The sequence below is a fragment of the Lissotriton helveticus genome, chromosome 4_1 (assembly GCF_964261635.1).
Source record: "Lissotriton helveticus chromosome 4_1, aLisHel1.1, whole genome shotgun sequence".
NCBI classification, from domain to species: domain Eukaryota; kingdom Metazoa; phylum Chordata; class Amphibia; order Caudata; family Salamandridae; genus Lissotriton; species Lissotriton helveticus.
This window is the reverse complement of record NC_136063.1, coordinates 1,717,276,439-1,717,297,295: the sequence shown is the minus strand read 5'-3', so window position 1 is coordinate 1,717,297,295 and position 20,857 is coordinate 1,717,276,439. Positions and strand designations below refer to the sequence as shown.

General features: G+C 47.1%; 1 protein-coding gene across 1 annotated transcript in view; it reads left to right on the top strand.

Annotated features, from left to right (window-relative positions):
* The window catches only part of MORC4 (MORC family CW-type zinc finger 4), an 844,810-nt gene that overhangs the window by 721,905 nt on the left and 102,048 nt on the right, over positions 1-20,857 (top strand). The window contains exon 17 of the mRNA XM_078686304.1: positions 8,021-8,696. Coding sequence (XP_078542430.1) covers positions 8,021-8,696 — 676 coding nt within the window. The remainder of the gene's footprint in view (positions 1-8,020; positions 8,697-20,857) is intronic.

Genomic DNA, 20,857 nt, shown 5'->3' with positions numbered 1-20,857 from the left:
ATATGAATACTTTTTGCTTGAATTCTGTCATGCAGTTCTATCACCTTCCTGTCTTCATTCCAGATTTCTTTGCCCCAGTAGGGCACTGTCAGCACCTCAACTTCCAAATCATCCACTCTCCTGTTCATAGACTCTATTTATTATTTATTCTTTATTTTTTCAGTTAATTAAAACAATAAAAACATTACCATTAAAACTATGACAGTATTGCAATTTTAACAAAATCATAAAATTAAGGATAAGTTAGGGAAAAAGTGCCAGCGTTCATTCTGAACATAGAACTATGGGGCATATTACCAAGCAATAGCGATAATTATCGCTATTGCTTGGTTAGAGACAACATTTTACCGCTAAGCTGCGGCGATTTTTATCGCAGATAAACCTTGGTATTACCAAGGTTTATCGCAAATGCGATAAAAAACGGCCGCAATGCATGAATATCGCTGAAAAGTCAGCGATATTCATGCATTACCGAGCTAATGCTCTTAGCCATGTTATCCACCTCCCATTGGATAACATGGCTAAGAACTGCTCAGGGCAGGTGTTAGCTTTTGGAGATATTCGCGCTTAGCGCGAATATCTCCAAAAGTTGGTAATAGGAGATAGCGATGTTAGCGACTGTTTCCAGTCGCTAACATCTTGGCACGCCCACTTTGCATATCATTAGTGATAAATATCACTGACATGCAAAGTGGGGCCCAAGATGGTCGCTATCTCCTACTAGCTGTCGCTAACTGGTGTTAGCGACAGCTAGGTAATAGGGAGATAATTTTATCTCCACTTTCTTGGCTTTTAAAGCCAAAAAAGCGGAGATAAACCCCCTTGATAATATGCCCCTATATCTTTTTTAATAAAATGACTTTTAAAATCAAGCTTAATAATGATAAAATGAGGGCAAGTATATTTGGACAAATGGGGCCAAATGAATTTATGTCCAATCTGAGCGGTTCATCCATGGGGATCAATTCATTTTACAGGCATCCTACCTTTTACCTGATGGCAATATTTTATTTGATGGAGAGTTGTCCTACGGTTTGTTGATTGGAGCCAATATCAAGAATCAAACTAGTTTGCAGTTTAACTGTGGATCCTCCGGACTGAGGCTCACAATTATTGTTCCCTGCATGTTTGAATCCCTCTGTCAGTGAAGCGTCTCTTTAATATTAAAGAACAAAGCTTGCACAGTTTGGGACAAATGCAGACCAGATGGATAAAATCTTCCCTTTTTGCTTTGCAAAGCCTACATTCTGTAGGATCTGTGTAGTTCCAAACTGGTCGACTGGACAATGCTATGTATGGTGCTGGTGTCAAGGCGTCATCGTTTTTAATCACCATCCATGCATGCGATCAAGAGCTGTAGTTAATCTGATCTTCTAGACATGACTGATACTTTATGGCCCTATTCTTCACCCTTGTAAAGACGTCATATGGTGCACTAATGTCCTATAGTTCAATTGGATGCAACTGTTTAAAGGAAACTCAGATATTTGCGGTACGCTGGTCCCTTTACAGAACCAACCATAATGCACTATTAATTGTGGCATCTTGTGCTCGTCATATCTTATACCAGCTTTTTATTGTTTTCGACCTTCTAGCCAGATTGTGTTTTGTGAGCCCAAACTCAAGCCGAATGCGTTACCGGCGATGAACACTAAGGTAGGGTGAACACTTCCCTGAAGGAGTGAGTCTGCAATTCATCCAGTACTTCTGCTTCCTGCCCTCTCATGTCTACCCTTGCATTTGTGATAGTTAGAACTAGCTTAGCAGAGATGACTGTTAACAACAGCTGAACTGAAGTACCATCCAATTTTTTTAGCTAATGTGCTAAAGGCATGGGTTAGGGTGTTCCCTTACTTCACTATATATGTTTTTGATCAAAGACGTTTCCTCTTGAATCTAAGTACAACCCCAAGTATTTGTAGTTGCTCACTACTTCAAGATGCATATCATTTAGAAAAACCATGGCAGGCTGCCCGGAAGATTGCTGACAGACATGGTTTTCATTTTTGTTCATAGACAAATTCTGTGTTGAAGGAGAATAATTAATCCTTCCGTTTATTTTATTTTTCTTCTGTAGATTCTGAAAGCTTAGGGCCCAAGTAGGATAGCGGGTGGATTGCCCCCGCTGAGCCGACGGCAATCACCGGTGGGCAATCTGCCCGCCATCCCTATAGAAAAGACCCCCAGCCATATTTCAATGGCTGGGGTGTCCGCGGCGGACGGAAAGACCGTCTGCCACTTTTCCGCCGGGTCGACATGTCGACTGGGCGGAAAAGGGTTCAATATGGTGGCGGTGTCTGAAAGACATCGCCAGCCATATTAGAATGTGACTTTCTGAATGCCTTTGCCACGGAAAGGCATGCAGAGTCTGCTTGGGGGTCCAGTTGTGGGCCCCCATGGACTCAGCGGGGGTGGGGGGTGCACATGGGGGGTACCTATGGTACCCCCTGCCTTTCAAAGAACAACTGACAGGCACCGAGTGGTGTATTTTTAACATTGTGGCGGGCGGTGCTGAAAGATGCGCCCACTAGAATGGCAGGAGCATCATAATCGGGTGTGCGGGTCTGCCGCTAGCATTGCGGGCAGTCCCATTCCCCACTGGTATGGCGGGCGAACAAAGTCTGCCCGCCATACTAATGTGCTCCTTAGTGTCTTAGAGCTCTACTTGTGTCGAGTTGAGTATTAGTTGGCTTCATGTTTCTCTCTTGGTGTTGTTGTGTGGCCCTGACCTTTTTCTCTGATATAGCCTTATAGCACGCCGTAGCGGGCTATACCGGCTATTAAAGGCCCGCTGAATCGTTAAAGGCCCGAGCCGAAGGCGAGGGACTTTAACGAGACAGTGGGACTTTAATAGCCGGTATAGCCCTGCTACGAAGGGCTATAAGGCTATTAGAACATTCTGCCACTAGAGGGCAGAATGTTCTAACAAATTAAACAAAGGGTTCTCGAAGCTCGAGGGGATATAAATCTCCTCAAGCTTCGAGAAGCCTTTGAAGAACATTGGAATGTTGCTCTGCGGGCCTTTACCGACCCGTAGAAGCAGGGAGCACTCCATTGTCTGCAATGGAGCTCCCAACATTCCAATGTTCTAATAACCCATGAATATTGGCTGAAGCCTGCATATCATTTCTACTAATAAGCTACAAAGACAGCTCCTGTTTTAAGCTTTATTAGAACATTGGAATGTTGGAAGCTCCATTGAAAACTATGGAGTAGCTCCGGCCCTAAAACTGCTGGTATAAGCCCAGAGCTCCAACATTCCAATGCTTCTTTGTTCATTGCTCAGGCTGTGAACAAAGGCTTCAGGGAGCCTGAGGGACTTTCAATCCCCTCGCGCTCCCTAAAGCCTTTGTTTAATTTTTCAGAGCATTCTGCCCTCTAGTGGCATAATGTTCGAATAGCCTTATAGACCTTCACAGCTGGGCTATACTGGCTATTAAAGTCCTGCTGCCTTGTTAAAGTCTCTCGCCTTCAGCCTGGGCCTTTAAGGCTTCATCGGGCCTTTAATATAGCCTTATAGCCCGCCGTAGAGGGCTATACTGGCTATTAAAGGCCCTCTCAAGCGTTTAACAAGGAAGAGGGACTTTAATAGCCGGTATAGCCCAGCTACAAAGGGCTATAAGGCTATTAGAACATTCTGCCACTAGAGGGCAGAATGTTCTAACAAGAAAAAACAAAGCCTTATGGGAGCGTGAGGGGATTGGAATCCCCTCAGGCTCCCTGAAGCCTTTGTTCACAGCCAGAGCTGTGAACAAAGAAACATTGGAATGTTGGAGCTCCAGGCTTATACCAGCCATTATGAGCCCGGAGCACTCCATTGTTTTCAATGGAGCTCCCAATATTCCAATGTTCTAATAGCCGGTATAGCCCGCTACACACGCTATTAGGCTATATTTTTGTCTGGACATATACAAGGGACAGTATTGAGGAAGACATTTCATTGAATGTGAGTACAGTGATATGTATTTGTTATTCCTTCCTCTGTAGTGAAGGCAGGGCCTTGTTTGCGTACAATGCTATGTTAGTCTAAGCTTATTAGATGCTTAAACGCCATTTTGCTTTTCTGCTGCTTTTGCACACAACACTACATGTAGCTGTTATTGCAAGTTTGACTTTGTGACTTGTGGGCAGGGTATGCTCAGACGTGAGTCCCTTGCTCACTTTGCCACTGGATTCAGGCAAGCTGGGCTGAAGACGGCTGGAATGCCAGAAACCGGTCCTCTGAAGCTTGTTTCCGGTCCAGGGAAGACATGGCTTGGCAGTTCGGGCTGGACTGTTCCCATGAGGCACAGGGTCAGACTGATTTGCATATAGCCATGTCAGAACTGGGGTGGCAGAGTGGGCTAAAGAACGGTGATGGATTAAACCCAGATCCTTTGACTGGGTCTGAGTGTTTGATTGATTCAGATGTGCCGTCCATCGCCACCCCCTTTTGTGCCATTTTTGGCCGCCATAAGTGTGGCAGGGTATGCTCACACGTGAATCGCTTGCTCACTTTGCCACTGGATTCAAGCAAGCCGGGGTGAAGACGGCTGGAATGCCAGAAACCAGTCCTCGGAAGCTTGTTTCGGGTCCAGGGAAGACATGGCTTGGCAGTTTGGGCTGGACAGTTCCCATGAGGCACAGGGTCAGACTGATTTTCATATAGCCATGTCAGAACTGGGGTGGCAGAGTGGGCTAAAGAACGGTGATGGATTAAACCCAGATCCTTTGACTGGGTGTGATTGTTTGATTGATTCAGATGCTCCGTCCATCACCACCCCCTTTTGTACCGCTTTTGGCCACCATAAATGTGGCAGGGTATGCTCAGACGTGAGTCCCTTGCTCACTTTGCCACTGGATTCAAGCAAGCCGGGCTGAAGACGGCTGGAATGCCAGAAACCGTTCCTCGGAATCTTGTTTCCGGTCCAGGGAAGACATGGCATGGCAGTTCTGGCTGGACTGTTCCCATGAGGCACAGGGTCAGACTGATTTGCATATAGCCATGTCAGAACTGGGGACACGAGTGGGCTAAAGAACGGTGATGGATTAAACCAAGATCCTTTGACTGGGTGTGAGTGTTTGATTGATTCAGATGCTCCGTCCATCACCACCCCCTTTTGTACCGCTTTTGGCCGCCATAAGTGTGGCAGGGTATGCTCAGACGTAAGTCCCTTGCTCACTTTGTCACTGGATTCAAGCAAGCCGGGCTGAAGACGGCTGGAATGCCAGAAACCGGTCCTCGGAAGCTTGTTTCCGGTCCAGGGAAGACATGGCTTGGAAGTTCGGGCTGGACTGTTCCCATGAGGCACAGGGTCAGACTGATTTGCATATAGCAATGTCGGAACTGGGGTGGCACAGTGGGCTAAAGAACAGTGATGGATTAAACCCAGATCTTTTGACTGGGTGTGAGTGTTTGATTGATTCAGATGCTCCGTCCATCACCACCCCCTTTTGTACCGCTTTTGGCCGCCATAAGTGTGGCAGGGTATGCTCAGACGTGAGTCCCTTGCTCACTTTGCCACTGGATTCAAGCAAGCCGGGCTGTAGAAGGCTGGAATGCCAGAAACCGGTCCTCTGAAGCTTGTTTCCGGTCCAGGGAAGAAATGGCTTGGCAGTTCGGGCTGGACTGTTCCCATGAGGCACAGGGTCAGACTGATTTGCATATAACCATGTCAGAACTGGGGTGGCAGAGTGGGCTAAAGAACGGTGATGGATTAAAGCCAGATCCTTTGACTGGGTGTGAGTGTTTGATTGATTCAGATGCTCCGTCCATCACCACCCCCTTTTGTACCACTTTTAGGAAGTGGTCATTTCTCAGTGTTTAGTCTCCACACAAAGGGCTGATTACCCCCACAGATAGCCTGGCAGACAGGACTGGGTTGAAAGGGATACTTGTGCACTTCAGAGAGCTGCTTTGAAGTCACCCCCACATCAAAGACATGTTTGGGTATAAGTGCTGGGTCTCTGACCCTCTAAAAACCAAATACTACTGGACTTGTAACTGAAGTTCTTCCAGAAGAACTGCTTTGCTGTTTAAAGGACTCAACTGGACAGCTGATTTGGAAGGCCTCCTTTTCTGTTTGTTTCCCTGCTGCCTGCTGCTCTCTGACTCTGCTGAAGGACAGCTGGACTCTGCCTTTACTCAAAGTGATCTCCAAGGGCTTGTTGGTGTGCCTCCTGTTGCTTGAAACTCAGTGATATCAAAGACTCTGCCCTTGCTCCTGTGTGTGGCTCACAGGAAGTGACCCAGAAACTTGCAACATGGATTTCAGCGCATCATCTGTCTGTGTGTAACAGAACCAGTGCATCGACCTAGTTGCTGGAGTAAAATCTGCTTCTCACATCAGTACTAGCACATTGCCCCAAGACATCGACGCATCGGATAGCGTATCACTGCCGCTGTAGCTTGTTGAGATCAAAGCATCACCTCAACTGTGAGGCAGAATCCGGTGCATCACTCGACGCCTTTCTACTCCGGCACCTGTCTTCAGAAGTGATGCTTCACCTTCACTGCTTGGAGAAGATCGACCACCTCGCTGTTTTCGACCCAGGAAAGGTACTTTGTTCACCAGGACCTGCGTGGGTCCTGTAGCCAGCCAGAGCTCCATCGCAGTTGTCCCAAACTCTGACATTACCCTAGTCCAGCATGACCTAAAGTAACCTTTTTAGCACTACTTACCTGTACACACTTTACTGCATTTATTCCCTTAAAATTCAGTATCTCAACTTCTATATATTGGATTTTTGTTGTTTTGATCTTGTTTTGTTCAGAATATAATAATCTATTTTTGTAATCAGTGTGGAGTCTCTTTGTGGTATATTCATTGTGGAACGGTGTGAGTGTGTTGCAAAAATACTTTACACATTGCCTTTTTAGATGAGTCTGACTGCTCTGTGCCAAGCTATCAGAGGGTGAGCACAAGGTATGCTTTAGTGTCTCTCTAGCTTACCCTGATTGTAGTGGTGGTTCCTGCCTGGCCTGGGTGCATACCTCAGCAAACCAGGAACCCCATTTCTAACAGTAATGTTTGAATATTTTGCCTTCCTGTATTGTGTAATATGGTATTTTATATGATTTTACATCCTGGGTTTTAATTATTACTACATATATTATATATATTGGATTAAATAAATATATTTGTTCTAGCACTTTGGCAGTTATATTTGCTATTCCTGTATTTTTTAAGCCAAGAACATGCAGATTTTTAAGCCTTTATGTATTTTTAAAATCTTTTCTCTTATCTTGAAAACCTATGGAGCACCCCTCTACACACCATGAACTAAATCAATGGCCAAGCCTGCTGAAAAAACCTTAGTGAACACTGAAAGAAATCTGAACCCAAGATCGCCGGCCATCTAAAAGCCATAGCCAACGCCATCAAGTTGATAACATTTGACTCTGATGTTCAACCTGAGGCAGTGGTTGGGTGATTAGTTAAGTTGTATATTCTTCTTATGTGATACGTTCAAGGACTCGTTATTCATGAATGGCTGGATCAATCTTTCAAATTATAAAATATCTGTTGAGAAAACTCTGTCCATTTGTAGGGAATCGTTTTTCTAAATTACCGTTAAATCTGCTTTATATTTTATTTGAGTTGTATGCTTATTTTCCTAACTCGATGTTTCCTGTGAACGTCTTTGGTAGGAAATGGAATCCGACTAGTATTATGTAGTCAATGACATGAACTGCAAATCTTGTATGGTCCTCCCTAGTGCCACAAACTTATGAAAAAATATATATGTTCCTCTATAGATCATTAACATTTTTAAATATTCCTATCAACCATTGTGGTGTATTGCAATATTTAAAATGTGAAACATCAGCAGAAGAGAAATAGAATCGATCAATAACCAACATCAGTAAAGGTAAGTACCATATGATTTTCCATAAAACATTATTAAAGCTCTTTGGTGGCTGAATTAGTTTTGCTGTTCTTTCTGACTTGTGCTCTTATTTATTGCTATTGTGTGATCAATTCTTAGATTAGATCAAGTTTGAAATAAATTCCATCTGTGCCTTTTCTTTTTGTTTTAGTAAACACAAACTTGTAATGGAAGAAGACAACGAGTGCAAGAGGCCACGATCCCTTTCAAAGAATCCACCTTCACATACTGATACACCTGATAGGCTTAATAGTCCAAGCATTGTAAAGTTTCTCCAAGAAGACATCTGCAGGAGAGAAGACAAAGATGGCATCAGCATTGCACATGGAGGAAGCACTTCCTCAGGTCTCCCTGGGAGCCCACAGTCATCCTTGTTTGAGGACTGCCACATAGGTGAAAACTCAATGAGTCCAAATCAGCCTGAAAGGAAATCAAACATAAGTCCAAGTCCAAGGGAGCAAGAGCAGGAAAAGTTAATTGTGCAATATGAAATATGGCCCCATCTCGACCTTCAGCCCACCCTTACAAATGGCTCCATAAGCACTGAGCGGTCGCTAAAGAGATACAAGAAACAAGGCCCTGATGCAGCAATCCCAAATGTGAATTTAGTAAATGTTTTTGTGTTTGGGAAGCATGTCAGCGGACATGGTGATAGAGACAAGTGGATAACTGGATTTCATGGGGAGAAGAAAGGTTTCTGCATGGAATGTGGAGGTGTACAGGAACTGAGCACAGCCGAAAACGTCGAACAGTATCAAACACAGCTATCTGCGTCAATTAAGATGCTGGCAAACATCTCAGAAGAGAAGGACGCGTTCCAGAAAAAGGTAAGCAACACGAAAAATCAAGAACAAAAGTAGAAATGTATGCAAGACCTGAAAGCAACCAAAATTAGCCCTGGTAAAGATGGTCCAACTAGGTTCCCATTCCAGGTGCCCGTGACTATAGCGAGCCATGGCGGGCCTCATAGCTGTGTCATGGCTTGTCATCCACGCATAGGTGTGAACCCGACATGCTTTAATTTAGGATTATTTTGTGAGACACGGCTCTTGGGTTTTCTTCTGACAGAAATTTATATCACATTACGCCCAATCATCCGCATTCCCATGCTCATACAGATTAGCCTTTCACACGTTCCTTAGGTGGCATTCTTCTCCACAGATTCCCGATTGCTGACGTCAGTGGTTTCAAGCACTTTTCAGCGTAGCTGTACACAAGCTAATCATTTTGATTAATGATGTTGATTAATCACTGAATAAGTTTGGTCACAACAGGCTCTTAATCTTATTAATGCGTAAAAGGAACTACCACTGCGCAAAAGAAATGCTGTTCCCGTGGTTTCACCACAGACAAAGTAGGTTTTCTAAAGCCCTGTGGAAGTTCTTGTAAAAAATTCACGAATGATAAAACGTATTTCCTTTCAACGTTCCGATAGTGCTTTAAAGACTAATGGTTTTCAGATTTGTTGAGGACATAAACGCAATGGAGTATGTTCACAAGCCTTAGATTTAACCAAAAACATAAGTTTATCGTGTTTAAAATCATACTCCTTGGGAGGAAATATTAATAATTAGTAAACATAAATTACTTTTTGTTATTAACAGATTTTTGCCATTTTTGAGCTGACCTTGAATTTTAATGTCACAACAGGCGTCAACAATGAATTAAGCCGAGCCACTTATTCTTGTTTCCATAAGTAGGCAACACACTCCAATTAGATATAAACAAAAGGGGCAGATCTACAAGAAACTAACGCAGCGTGGTGGCGCAAGTCATTATGCTGCGCCACGCTGCGTTATTTTCGAATCACACGTATGCAACATATTTACAACAACATGTCGCAACTCTGTGCTTCCCCCTGCGCTGGGGCACAAACTGCTGTCATGCGCCAGCTCAGGCACCCTTGCAACATGGTGCAAGGATGCCTGTGTCATGGGGAGATTGTTTTTGTGCAGGAAGGGGCACCTTCCTGCACAAGATCCCTTAGTTCACATTTGTGTCAGATAATGAAGGGCTTGGAGTGCTCTAGGGGTGCTTTCGAGGTCTGTCAGCTGGAGTGTGTGAGGCAGGCTCGAGAGGTGACCACAATCTTCCATTAGCTCCATACCTGCTGGATACATATTGACACAGGCTTGGTCTGTTTCTCGAGTATTGCTTACGTGGATTAATGCTAAACATTCATTTTGACCGCACCAGTGACTGTACTAAAAGTTGCCCTGAGGCATTAGACCCATTGGAGATTCCAGAATTCATCAGGGTGTTGACCCAAATTCGATCAGGAGCCCCTAGCGATTCTTGCTATGCTTGGTTTATTAAACAAATACCAGAGGTTATGGGAATGGCCCTGACCCCCGTGCTAAATAATATTTTTGCTTCCGGAATTTTTCCAAAGACCTGGAAGATAGCTTCCGTCCTTCCGCTCTTGAAAAAGCAGAATTTAGATCCCAAAGAACCTAACAATTATAGGCCTATCTCTCGGCTTCCTTTCCCTGCTAAAATCTTGGAAAAGGTGATGAACACCCAGCTCAGTGCTTTTCTTCACTCTAACAACTCCCAGACCCTTCGCAATATGGGTTCAGGTCTGATCACAGCACTGAGCTGACTCTGTTGAAATCTACGGAGGAAATTAGAGAAGCCGTAGATGGAGGAGGAAGTGCCGTTTTGATTTTTGTTGGACTTGTCGGCGGCATTTGACAAGGTCCATCATAAAATGTTGATGGACCCGCTGTCTGGGATTGGTGTGGCAGGACTTGCTTGAAAACTCATACAGTCCTTTTTAGCCGACAGGTCTCAAACAGTGGATCTGGATGAGAATTTATCGAAGCCCTTCATACTCCCGTGTGGGGTACCACAGGACTCTTCATTGAGCCCCACGCATTTTAATATATATCTGGCTCCTCTAGCCGGAGTTATCAGGTCCTTTGGCTTCCAGCTCACCTCCTATGCTGACGACACTCAAATTGTGTTGGCTATAAGCAAGGGAGGTGAGAAAGAGTCTGGGAAGCACTTTCATGAGTGTATGAGTGCCATATCCCGTTGGATGTCCTCCAACAGTTTGAAACTTAACTCCAATAAAACCGAGGTGTTAAACAATCCCTTAGTGTGGCCACCAGAATGGTGGCCAGAAGAACTAGGACCTTGCCCCATACCAACTAAGAAGGCCAAACATTTGGGGGTAATGGTGGACGATAGGCTTGTTATGGGGGACCAGATTAGCCAGGTGACCTCAGCTTGCTTTATGATTCTTAGAATCATTAGCAAAATAAAGTTCTTTCTGACGGAGAACAGCTTGAAGACAGTGGTCATGGCTCTTATAACATCACGACTGGACTATTGTAATAGTCTATATCTGAATTTACAAAAATATCAGTTGTATAGACTCCAGTTAGTCCAGAATGCAGCAGCCAGGCTGCTGTCTGGCGTTCCCAAGTATGCCCCTGTCAGATGCGAACTTAGGAAGTTACACTGGCTGCCTATAAAACAGAGATCTCGCTTTAAAGCGTTTGTATAGCCTTTAAGGCTATCAAAGGTATCGGCCCGGAATTCCTCAGGCATAAGTTCCAATGGTATGTGCCCAGGAGGACACTGAGATCTACCAGTGCCAAATTAACACAGACTCCAAGGATAAAAAACTTAACTGGGGTGGTAGGAGTATTTTCCATTGTGCATCAAGAGCCTGGAACGAGATTCCGCTGGCTCTCAAAAATGCCCCCAATCTCCTTATGTTTTGGAAGAGTCTGAAGACGTGGCTTTTCCCTCAATGATATCTTGGCTAGTTTCAGGAGGCCAATGCTTAGCGCCAGGACACCCAAGGGTAATCATGCGCTCTATAAGTGTTAATACATACATACATACATTGTAACAAGCTGAGCTTTCTCGAGACGTGGGGGCATATTAGCAAGGGCACTATTGCCCCTTTAGCTGGACTTTTTCCAGCTAAAGCGGCGATAATTTTTATCGCCCTATTAGCAAGCTGTCGCTAACAGCAGTTAGCGACAGCTTTTAGGTGGTAGTGACCGGTTTGAGGGCAACTTTGCATGTCAACGATATTTATCGCTAATACATGCAAAGAGGGTTACCCAATATGTTATCGACTGAAAGCAGTCGCTAACACAGCTATCGCCTATTAGCAAGGCAGGCTGTATGATAACAAAAGTCACGCTAAGCACGATTATCGCCAGAATCTAACGCCTGCTCAGACCATGACTTAACCTGTATATCCAATGGGAGGTGGATATTCAGGTTAAGTCCCCATTAGCGTTAATGCCTGAATATCGCTGGATTTCCAGCGATATTCACGCATTGAGCCGCTTTTGCCGGATCTTTTATCGCATTAGAGATAAACGTTGCCAATAGCATGTTATTTCTGTGATAATATCCGGCAATAGACAGCGATAATAAAAAATGCGCTACGCGCATTTAGTGATAAATATCGCTATTCGTTGCTAATATGCCCCGTGGTTCTTTCGCAGTAGTGCCCACAAGCAGCTTAGTTTAAATTCCACCTTTACATAACATGAAAGTTAAGAGTCGAGTCCTTTGGGGCCGTGAGCCCGAGCCTACAGTGCACCTTTCTTTTTGTGCCTATTCCTGGTTAGGCCCTGCTTTCATCGTGCACGTCCCATAGTCAGCGGTCCTGTGTGAGCAGGGTGCAGGGGCGGGTATTGCTCTCTGTTGTCTTCATGCATACAACCCTGGCTCCTCAAATAAGCTCCTCAAGGGTATCAATGGCACTACCTGTGAGGCTGAGCCATTGTTCAGTGAATATTTTTCACGTGCATCAAGTGAATCTTTAACATGATGAAAACATACAGTGGACATGAAAAGAGGCGAAACTAGAATGTTGTGGTTATTGTGTTCTGGAGGTGACCTCAGACTTATTTTATGTTTTTCATGTTTTACCCTACCTTAGCACTTCTTTTCCCATATCGATAATGATAGCTATACCTCTCACAAGTCAACTGTATGTAAAACCTGTATTACAGGGCAAATTAGTGAGGTAGATTCTGTAAAACATTCTTCTAAACCATGGACTATCAGTGATATACCTTAAAATGTGCACCCCAACAAAATGGGAAGAGGGGCCACTGAGTCTCCCATATCTCCCAAATATTCATTGACCTTGGGTCAAAATGGGTCCCCCTTGACGGATTTGGGGGCCCCTGAAGGATTGGGGCAGTAGCGGCAGGGGAAGTGGCGGGCAGTATGGGGTAACCGGGAGGCAGGACAATGGACAAAAACAGAAAAAAGCATAGCTGACGCAGGACTGCCGCTTTCCTTCTCTGAGTCCTCTGCAGCTCAGACTCCCAGGCTCCCCTGCGGCCAGTCCTGACACTGCTCTCATGTTTGAAAGCAGTGTCAGGTTTGTCCTGAGCGCTGTGAATTGGTGTGCCCATAGAGCATGGGTACTCACAAACTTTCTCTCGGGGGCCACATTTACAGTGTGGGTTGTGGCCGAGGGCCGCACTGGTGGGGGCGGGGGTGGAAGGGGAGGGGGCGGGGCTTAAGCCAAAATAATTGTGACCATGAGGTTGAACACAGGTCCCTGCAGAAGACGCCTTCGTCCACTGAACCACCAGGCCCTGAATACACAAATCTCTCTCTCTCTCTCTCTCTCTCTCTCTCTCTCTCTCTCTCTCTCTCTCTCTCTCTCTCTCTCTATCTCTCTCCCCCTCTCTCTCCCTCCTCTCTTCCTCTCGCTGTCTCCCTCTCTCTCCCTCCCTCCCTCCGTCTGTCTGTCTCTGTCTGTCTCCCTCTGTCTGTCTCCCTCTTTCTGTCTCCCTCCGTTGCCCTCCCTCCGTAGCCCTTCCTCTGTTGCCCTCCCTCTGTCGCCCTCCTCCCTCTGTCTCCCTCTTTCTCTCTGTCTCCCTCTCTGTCTCCCTCTCTCTGTCCCTCTGTCTCCCTCCCTCTGTCTCCCTCCCTCTCTGCCTCTGTCTCCCTCCCTCTGTCTGAACTGAGCTGAGCTTTCTCTAGACGTGGGGGCATATTAGCAAGGGCACTATCGCCACTTTAGCTGGACTTTTTCCAGCTAAAGCGGCGATAATTTTTATCGCCCTATTAGCAAGCTGTCGCTAACAGCAGTTAGCGACAGCTTTTAGGCGGTAGTGACCGGTTTGAGGGCAACTTTGCATGTCAGCGATATTTATCGCTAATACATGCAAAGAGGGTTACCCAATATGTTAGCGACTGAAAGCAGTCGCTAACACAGCTATGGCCTATTAGCAAGGCAGGCTGTACGATAACAAAAGTCACGCTAAGCACGATTATCGCCAGAATTTAACGCCTGCTCAGACCATGACTTAACCTGTATATCCAATGGGAGGTGGATATTCAGGTTAAGTCCCCATTAGCGTTAATGCCTGAATATCGCTGGATTTCCAGCGATATTCACGCATTGAGTCGCTTTTGCCGGATCTTTTATCGCATTAGAGATAAACGTTGCCAATAGCATGTTATTTCTGTGATAATATACGGCAATAGACAGCGATAATAAAAAATGCGCTACGCGCATTTAGTGATAAATATCGCTATTCATTGCTAATATGCCCCGTGGTTCTTTCGCAGTAGTGCCCACAAGCAGCTTAGTTTAAATTCCACCTTTACATAACATGAAAGTTAAGAGTCGAGTCCTTTGGGGCCGTGAGCCCGAGCCTACAGTGCACCTTTCTTTTTGTGCCTATTCCTGGTTAGGCCCTGCTTTCATCGTGCACGTCCGATAGTCAGCGGTCCTGTGTGTGCAGGGTGCAGGGGCGGGTATTGCTCTCTGTTGTCTTCATGCATACAACCCTGGCTCCTCAAATAAGCTCCTCAAGGGTATCAATGGCACTACCTGTGAGGCTGAGCCATTGTTCAGTGAATATTTTTCACGTGCATCAAGTGAATCTTTAACATGATGAAAACATACAGTGGACATGAAAAGAGGCGAAACTAGAATGTTGTGGTTATTGTGTTCTGGAGGTGACCTCAGACTTATTTTATGTTTTTCATGTTTTACCCTACCTTAGCACTTCTTTTCCCATATCGATAATGATAGCTATACCTCTCACAAGTCAACTGTATGTAAAACCTGTATTACAGGGCAAATTAGTGAGGTAGATTCTGTAAAACATTCTTCTAAACCATGGACTATCAGTGATATACCTTAAAATATGCACCCCAACAAAATGTGAAGTGGGGCCACTGAGTCTCCTATATCTCCCAAATATTCATTGACCTTGGGTCAAAATGGGTCCCCCTTGACGGATTTGGGGGCCCCTGAAGGATTGGGGCAGTAGCGGCAGGGGAAGTGGCGGGCAGTATGGGGTAACCGGGAGGCAGGACAATGGACAAAAACAGAAAAAAGCATAGCTGACGCAGGACTGCCGCTTTCCTTCTCTGAGTCCTCTGCAGCTCAGACTCCCAGGCTCCCCTGCGGCCAGTCCTGACACTGCTCTCATGTTTGAAAGCAGTGTCAGGTTTGTCCTGAGCGCTGTGAATTGGTGTGCCCATAGAGCATGGGTACTCACAAACTTTCTCTCGGGGGCCACATTTACAGTGTGGGTTGTGGCCGAGGGCCGCACTGGTGGGGGCGGGGGTGGAAGGGGAGGGGGCGGGGCTTAAGCCAAAATAATTGTGACCATGAGGTTGAACACAGGTCCCTGCAGAAGACGCCTTCGTCCACTGAACCACCAGGCCCTGAATACACAAATCTCTCTCTCTCTCTCTCTCTCTTCTCTCTCTCTCTCTCTCTCTCTCTCTCTCTCTCTCTCTCTCTCTCTCTCTCTCTCTCTCTCTCTCTCTCTCTCTCTCTCTATCTCTCTCCCCCTCTCTCTCCCTCCTCTCTTCCTCTCGCTGTCTCCCTCTCTCTCCCTCCCTCCCTCCGTCTGTCTGTCTCTGTCTGTCTCCCTCTGTCTGTCTCCCTCCGTTGCCCTCCCTCCGTAGCCCTTCCTCTGTTGCCCTCCCTCTGTCGCCCTCCTCCCTCTGTCTCCCTCTTTCTCTCTGTCTCCCTCTCTGTCTCCCTCTCTCTGTCCCTCTGTCTCCCTCCCTCTGTCTCCCTCCCTCTCTGCCTCTGTCTCCCTCCCTCTGTCTGAGCTGAGCTGAGCTTTCTCTAGACGTGGGGGCATATTAGCAAGGGCACTATCGCCACTTTAGCTGGACTTTTTCCAGCTAAAGCGGCGATAATTTTTATCGCCCTATTAGCAAGCTGTCGCTAACAGCAGTTAGCGACAGCTTTTAGGCGGTAGTGACCGGTTTGAGGGCAACTTTGCATGTCAGCGATATTTATCGCTAATACATGCAAAGAGGGTTACCCAATATGTTAGCGACTGAAAGCAGTCGCTAACACAGCTATGGCCTATTAGCAAGGCAGGCTGTACGATAACAAAAGTCACGCTAAGCACGATTATCGCCAGAATTTAACGCCTGCTCAGACCATGACTTAACCTGTATATCCAATGGGAGATGGATATTCAGGTTAAGTCCCCATTAGCGTTAATGCCTGAATATCGCTGGATTTCCAGCGATATTCACGCATTGAGCCGATTTTGCCAGATCTTTTATTGCATTAGAGATAAACGTTGCCAATAGCATGTTATCTCTGTGATAGACAGCGATAATAAAAAATGCGCTACGCGCATTTAGTGATAAATATCGCTATTTGTTGCTAATATGCCCCGTGGTTCTTTCGCAGTAGTGCCCACGAGCAGCTTAGTTTAAATTCCACCTTTACATAACATGAAAGTTAAGAGTCGATTCCTTTGGGGCCATGAGCCCGAGCCTACAGTGCACCATTCTTTTTGTGCCTATTCCTGGTTAGGCCCTGCTTTCATTGTGCACGTCCCATAGTCAGCGGTCCTGTGTGTGCAGGGTGCAGGGGCGGGTATTGCTCTCTGTTGTCTTCATGCATACAACCCTGGCTCCTCAAATGAGCTCCTCAAGGGTATCAATGGCACTACCTGTGAGGCTGAGCCATTGTTCAGTGAATATTTTTCACCTGCATCAAGTGAATCTTTAACATGATGAAAACATACAGTGGACATGAAAAGAAAGCTGATAAAAAGAGGCGAAACTAGAATGTTGTGGTTATTGTGTTCTGGAGGCGACCTCAGACTTATTTTTTGTTTTTCTTGTTTTACCCTACCTTAGCACTTCTTTTCCCATATCGATAATGATAGCTATAACTCTCACCAGTCAACTGTATGTAAAACCTGTATTACGGAGCAAATTAGTGAGGTAGATTCTGTAAAACATTCTTCTAAACCATGGACTATCAGTGACATACCTTAAAATGTGCACCCCAACAGAATGTGAAGAGGGGCCACTGAGTCTCCCATATCTCCCAAATATTCATTGACCTTGGGTCAAAATGGGTCCCCCTTGACGGATTTGGGGGCCCCTGAAGGATTGGGACAGTAGCGGCAGGGGAAGTGGCGGGCAGTATGGGGTAACCGGGAGGCCGGACAATAGACAAAAACAGAAAAACGCATAGCTGACGCAGGACTGCCGCTTTCCTTCTCTGAGTCCTCTGCAGCTCAGACTCCCAGGCTCCCCTGCGGCCAGTCCTGACACTGCTCTCACGTTTGAAAGCAGTGTCAGGTTTGTCCTGAGCGCTGTGAATTTGTGTGCCCATAGAACATGGGTACTCACACACTTTCTTTCGGGGGCCACATTTACAGTGTGGGTTGTGGCCGAGGGCCGCACTGGTGGGGGCGGTGGTGGAGGGGGAGGGGTCGGGGCTTAAGCCAAAATAATTGTGACCATGAGGTTGAACACAGGTCCCTGCAGAAGGCGCCTTCGTCCACTGAACCACCAGGCCCGGCATACACAAATCTCTCTCTCTCTCTCTCTCTCTCTCTCTCTCTCTATCTCTCTCCCCCTCTTCCTCCTCTCTCCCTCTCTCTGTCTCCCTCTCTCTCCCTCGCTCCCTCCCTCCGTCTGTCTGTCTCTGTCTGTCTCCCTCTGTCTGTCTCCCTCTTTCTGTCTCCCTCTGTTGCCCTCCCTCCGTAGCCCTTCCTCTGTTGCCCTCCCTCTGTAGCCCTCCTCCCTCTGTCTCCCTCTGTCTCCCTCTTTCTCTCTGTCTCCCTCTCTGTCTCCCTCTCTCTGTCCCTCTGTCTCCCTCCCTCTGTCTCCCTCCCTCTCTGCCTCTGTCTCCCTCCCTCTGTCTCCCTCCCTCTGTCTCCTCCCTCTGTCGCCTCCCTCTCCCTCCCTCTCTGTCTCCCTCCCTCTGTCTCCCTCCCTCTCTGTCTCCCTCCCTCTCTGTCTCCCACTCTCTCAGTCTCCCACTCTCTCTTTCTCCCTCCCTTTCTGTCTCCCACTCTCTCTCCCTCCCTCTGTCTACCTCCCTCTGTCTCCCTCCCTCTCTGTCTCCCTCCCTCTCTCCCTCTGTCTCCCTCCCTCTCTATCACCCTCCCTCCCTCTGTCTCCCTCCCTTTCTGTCTCCCACTCTCTCGCCCTCCCTCTGTCTCCATCCCTCTGTCTCCCTCCCTCTGTCCCCTCCCTCTCTATCTCTGTCTCCCTCCCTCTGTCCCCCGCCCTCTGTCTCCTCCCGCTCCCTCCCTCTCTGTCTCCCTGCCTCTTTGTCTCCCTCCCTCCCGGTATCCCTCCCTCTCTGTCTCCCGCCCTCTGACTCCCTCCCTCTCTGTCTCCCTCCCTCTCTGTCTCCCACTCTCTCTGTCTCCCACTCTCTCTGTCTCTTTCCCTTTCTGTCTCCCACTCTCTCTCCCTCCCTCTGTCTCCCACCCTCTGTCTCCCTTCCTCTCTCTCTCTCTCTGTCTCCCTCCCTCTGTCTTCCTCCCTCTGTCTCCCTCCCTGTCTCCCTCCCTCTCCCTCCGTCTCTCTCCCTCCCTATCCGCCTCCCTCTCTTCCTCCCTCTCTCTGTCTCTCTCTGTCTCCCTTCCTCTCCCTCCCTCTGTAACCCTCCCTCTGTTACTCTCTGTCTCCCTCCCTCTGCCACCCTCCCACTGTCACCCTCTGTCTCCCTTCCTCTCCGTCTGTCTCCCTCCCTCTGTCTCCCCCTGACTACCTCTCGCTGTCTCACTCTCTGTCTCACTCTCTCTGTTAACCTCTGTCTCCCTCCCTCTGTCAACCTCTGTCTCCCTCCCTAAATGAGTTGTTCTCCGGAATTTCACTTCACAGGAAGTTCCCCGATGCATGGAAAACAGCTTCCGTGTTGTCCCTGCTGAAAAAACCCCACCTGGACCCTGATGACCCCAATAGCTATCGGCCAATCTCCAGAATCCCTTGTTTCTCTAAGGTTCTGGAGAAATTACTTAATATTCAGCTCACCACCTTCATCACCACAAACAATTTGTTAGATTACTCACAAAATGGATTCAGAGAAGGTCACAGGACTGAATCCGCCTTAATCACTGCAAGCGAAGAGATCAAGAAATCCTTGGACGGTGGTGGGAAGGCCGCCTTGATATTATTAGACCTATCGGCGGTCTTTGATACCGTCAACCACAAATTACTAATCAGGAGACTGTCTGAGCTGGGTGTTCACGAATCCGCCATGACTCTACTGTCATTATATCTCTCTGACAGAGCCTTTAGAGTCGAGCTAGACGGAACAAGCTCACAAACTTTTGATCTGCATTGTGAAGTGCCGCAGGGCTCGTCTTTGAGCCCTACACTCTTCAATGTCTACGTAACCCCACTGGCCGCACTGATCAGACAATTCGGGTTTTCAGTAATCAGCTATGCAGATGACACACAAGTGGTAGAGTCATTCACCAACAACGAAGATGAAGTGGCTGAACGCTTTAACATCTGTATGAGGGTAGCAAAACTGAAATCCTGCTGCTGGGAACCAACCCATTAAGCTGGTCTTCAAAATGGTGGCCCACTGAACTGGGTGAATGCCCCACACCAGTATCCAAGGTCAGAAACCTAGGGATGATGTTCGACTGTCGGCTAACCTTCGACAACCAGAGTAACTGCCTCACAGCCAGCTTTTGGGCCATATTAAAATTGATTAAGAAGATTCGATCTTTTATTCCCCCTGATGCCCTGAAAACCGTGGTAACTGCCCTTGCCATTTCCAGACTGGATTATGGTAATGCATTGTATCTAGGGATCCAATCATAGTACCTGAGTAAGCTCCAACGTGTACAGAATGCAGCTGCCAGATTGATCCTGAACATTCCCAAGCATAAACCAGTGTCCCAGTGGCTAGCAGTGCTCCACTGGTTGCCGGTCCAGAAAAGAATCATTTGTAAGTCACTTTGCATTACGTTCAAGGCACTCCAGGGAAGGGGTCCTTCCTACCTGACTTCTAGGATAAAGTACTATTTGCTGTCCAGGAACCTTAGATCTGCGCAACTAAAACTGCTTCAAGTCCCCAGGTTCAAGCAGGCACGTTGGGGAGGTAGAAGTTTCCTGCTAAGCTCTGCTAAACTCTGGAATCTCTTGCCTCTCACAATTTAAAGCAGTCCTAATCTCACTTCATTTAGGAAATCATTAAAGACCTGTCTGTTCCGAGCCGACTTTTAACTCTTTCCCGCACTCGCTCTAGTCTCGACCCTTAGTCCTCAGTGCCAAGACGCTTCCGGGCATTCGCTGCACTTTATAAATTTAAAAATCAATCAATCAATCCCTCCCTCTCTGTCTCCCTCCCTCTCTGTTTCGCTCCCCCTGTCTTCCTCCCTCTGTCTCCCTCCCTCTCTGTCTCCCTCCCTCTCTGTCTCCTTCCCTCTGTCTCCCTCCCTCTCTGTCTCGCTCCCTCTCTGTCTCCCACTCTCTCTGTCTCCCACTCTCTCTGCCTCCCTCTCTTTCTGTCTCCCACTCTCTCTCCCTCCCTCTGTCTCCCTCCCTCTCTCTCTCTCTCTCTCTCTCTCTGTCTCCCTCCCTCTGTCTCCCTCCCTGTCTCTCTCCCTGTCTCTCTCTCTCCCTCTGTCTCCCTCCCTCTCCCTCCCTCTCCCTCCCTCTGTCTCCCTCCCTTTGTCTCCCTCCCTGTCTCCCTCTCCCTCCATCCCTCTCCCTCCCTCTGTCTCCCTCCCTCTCTGCCTCGCTC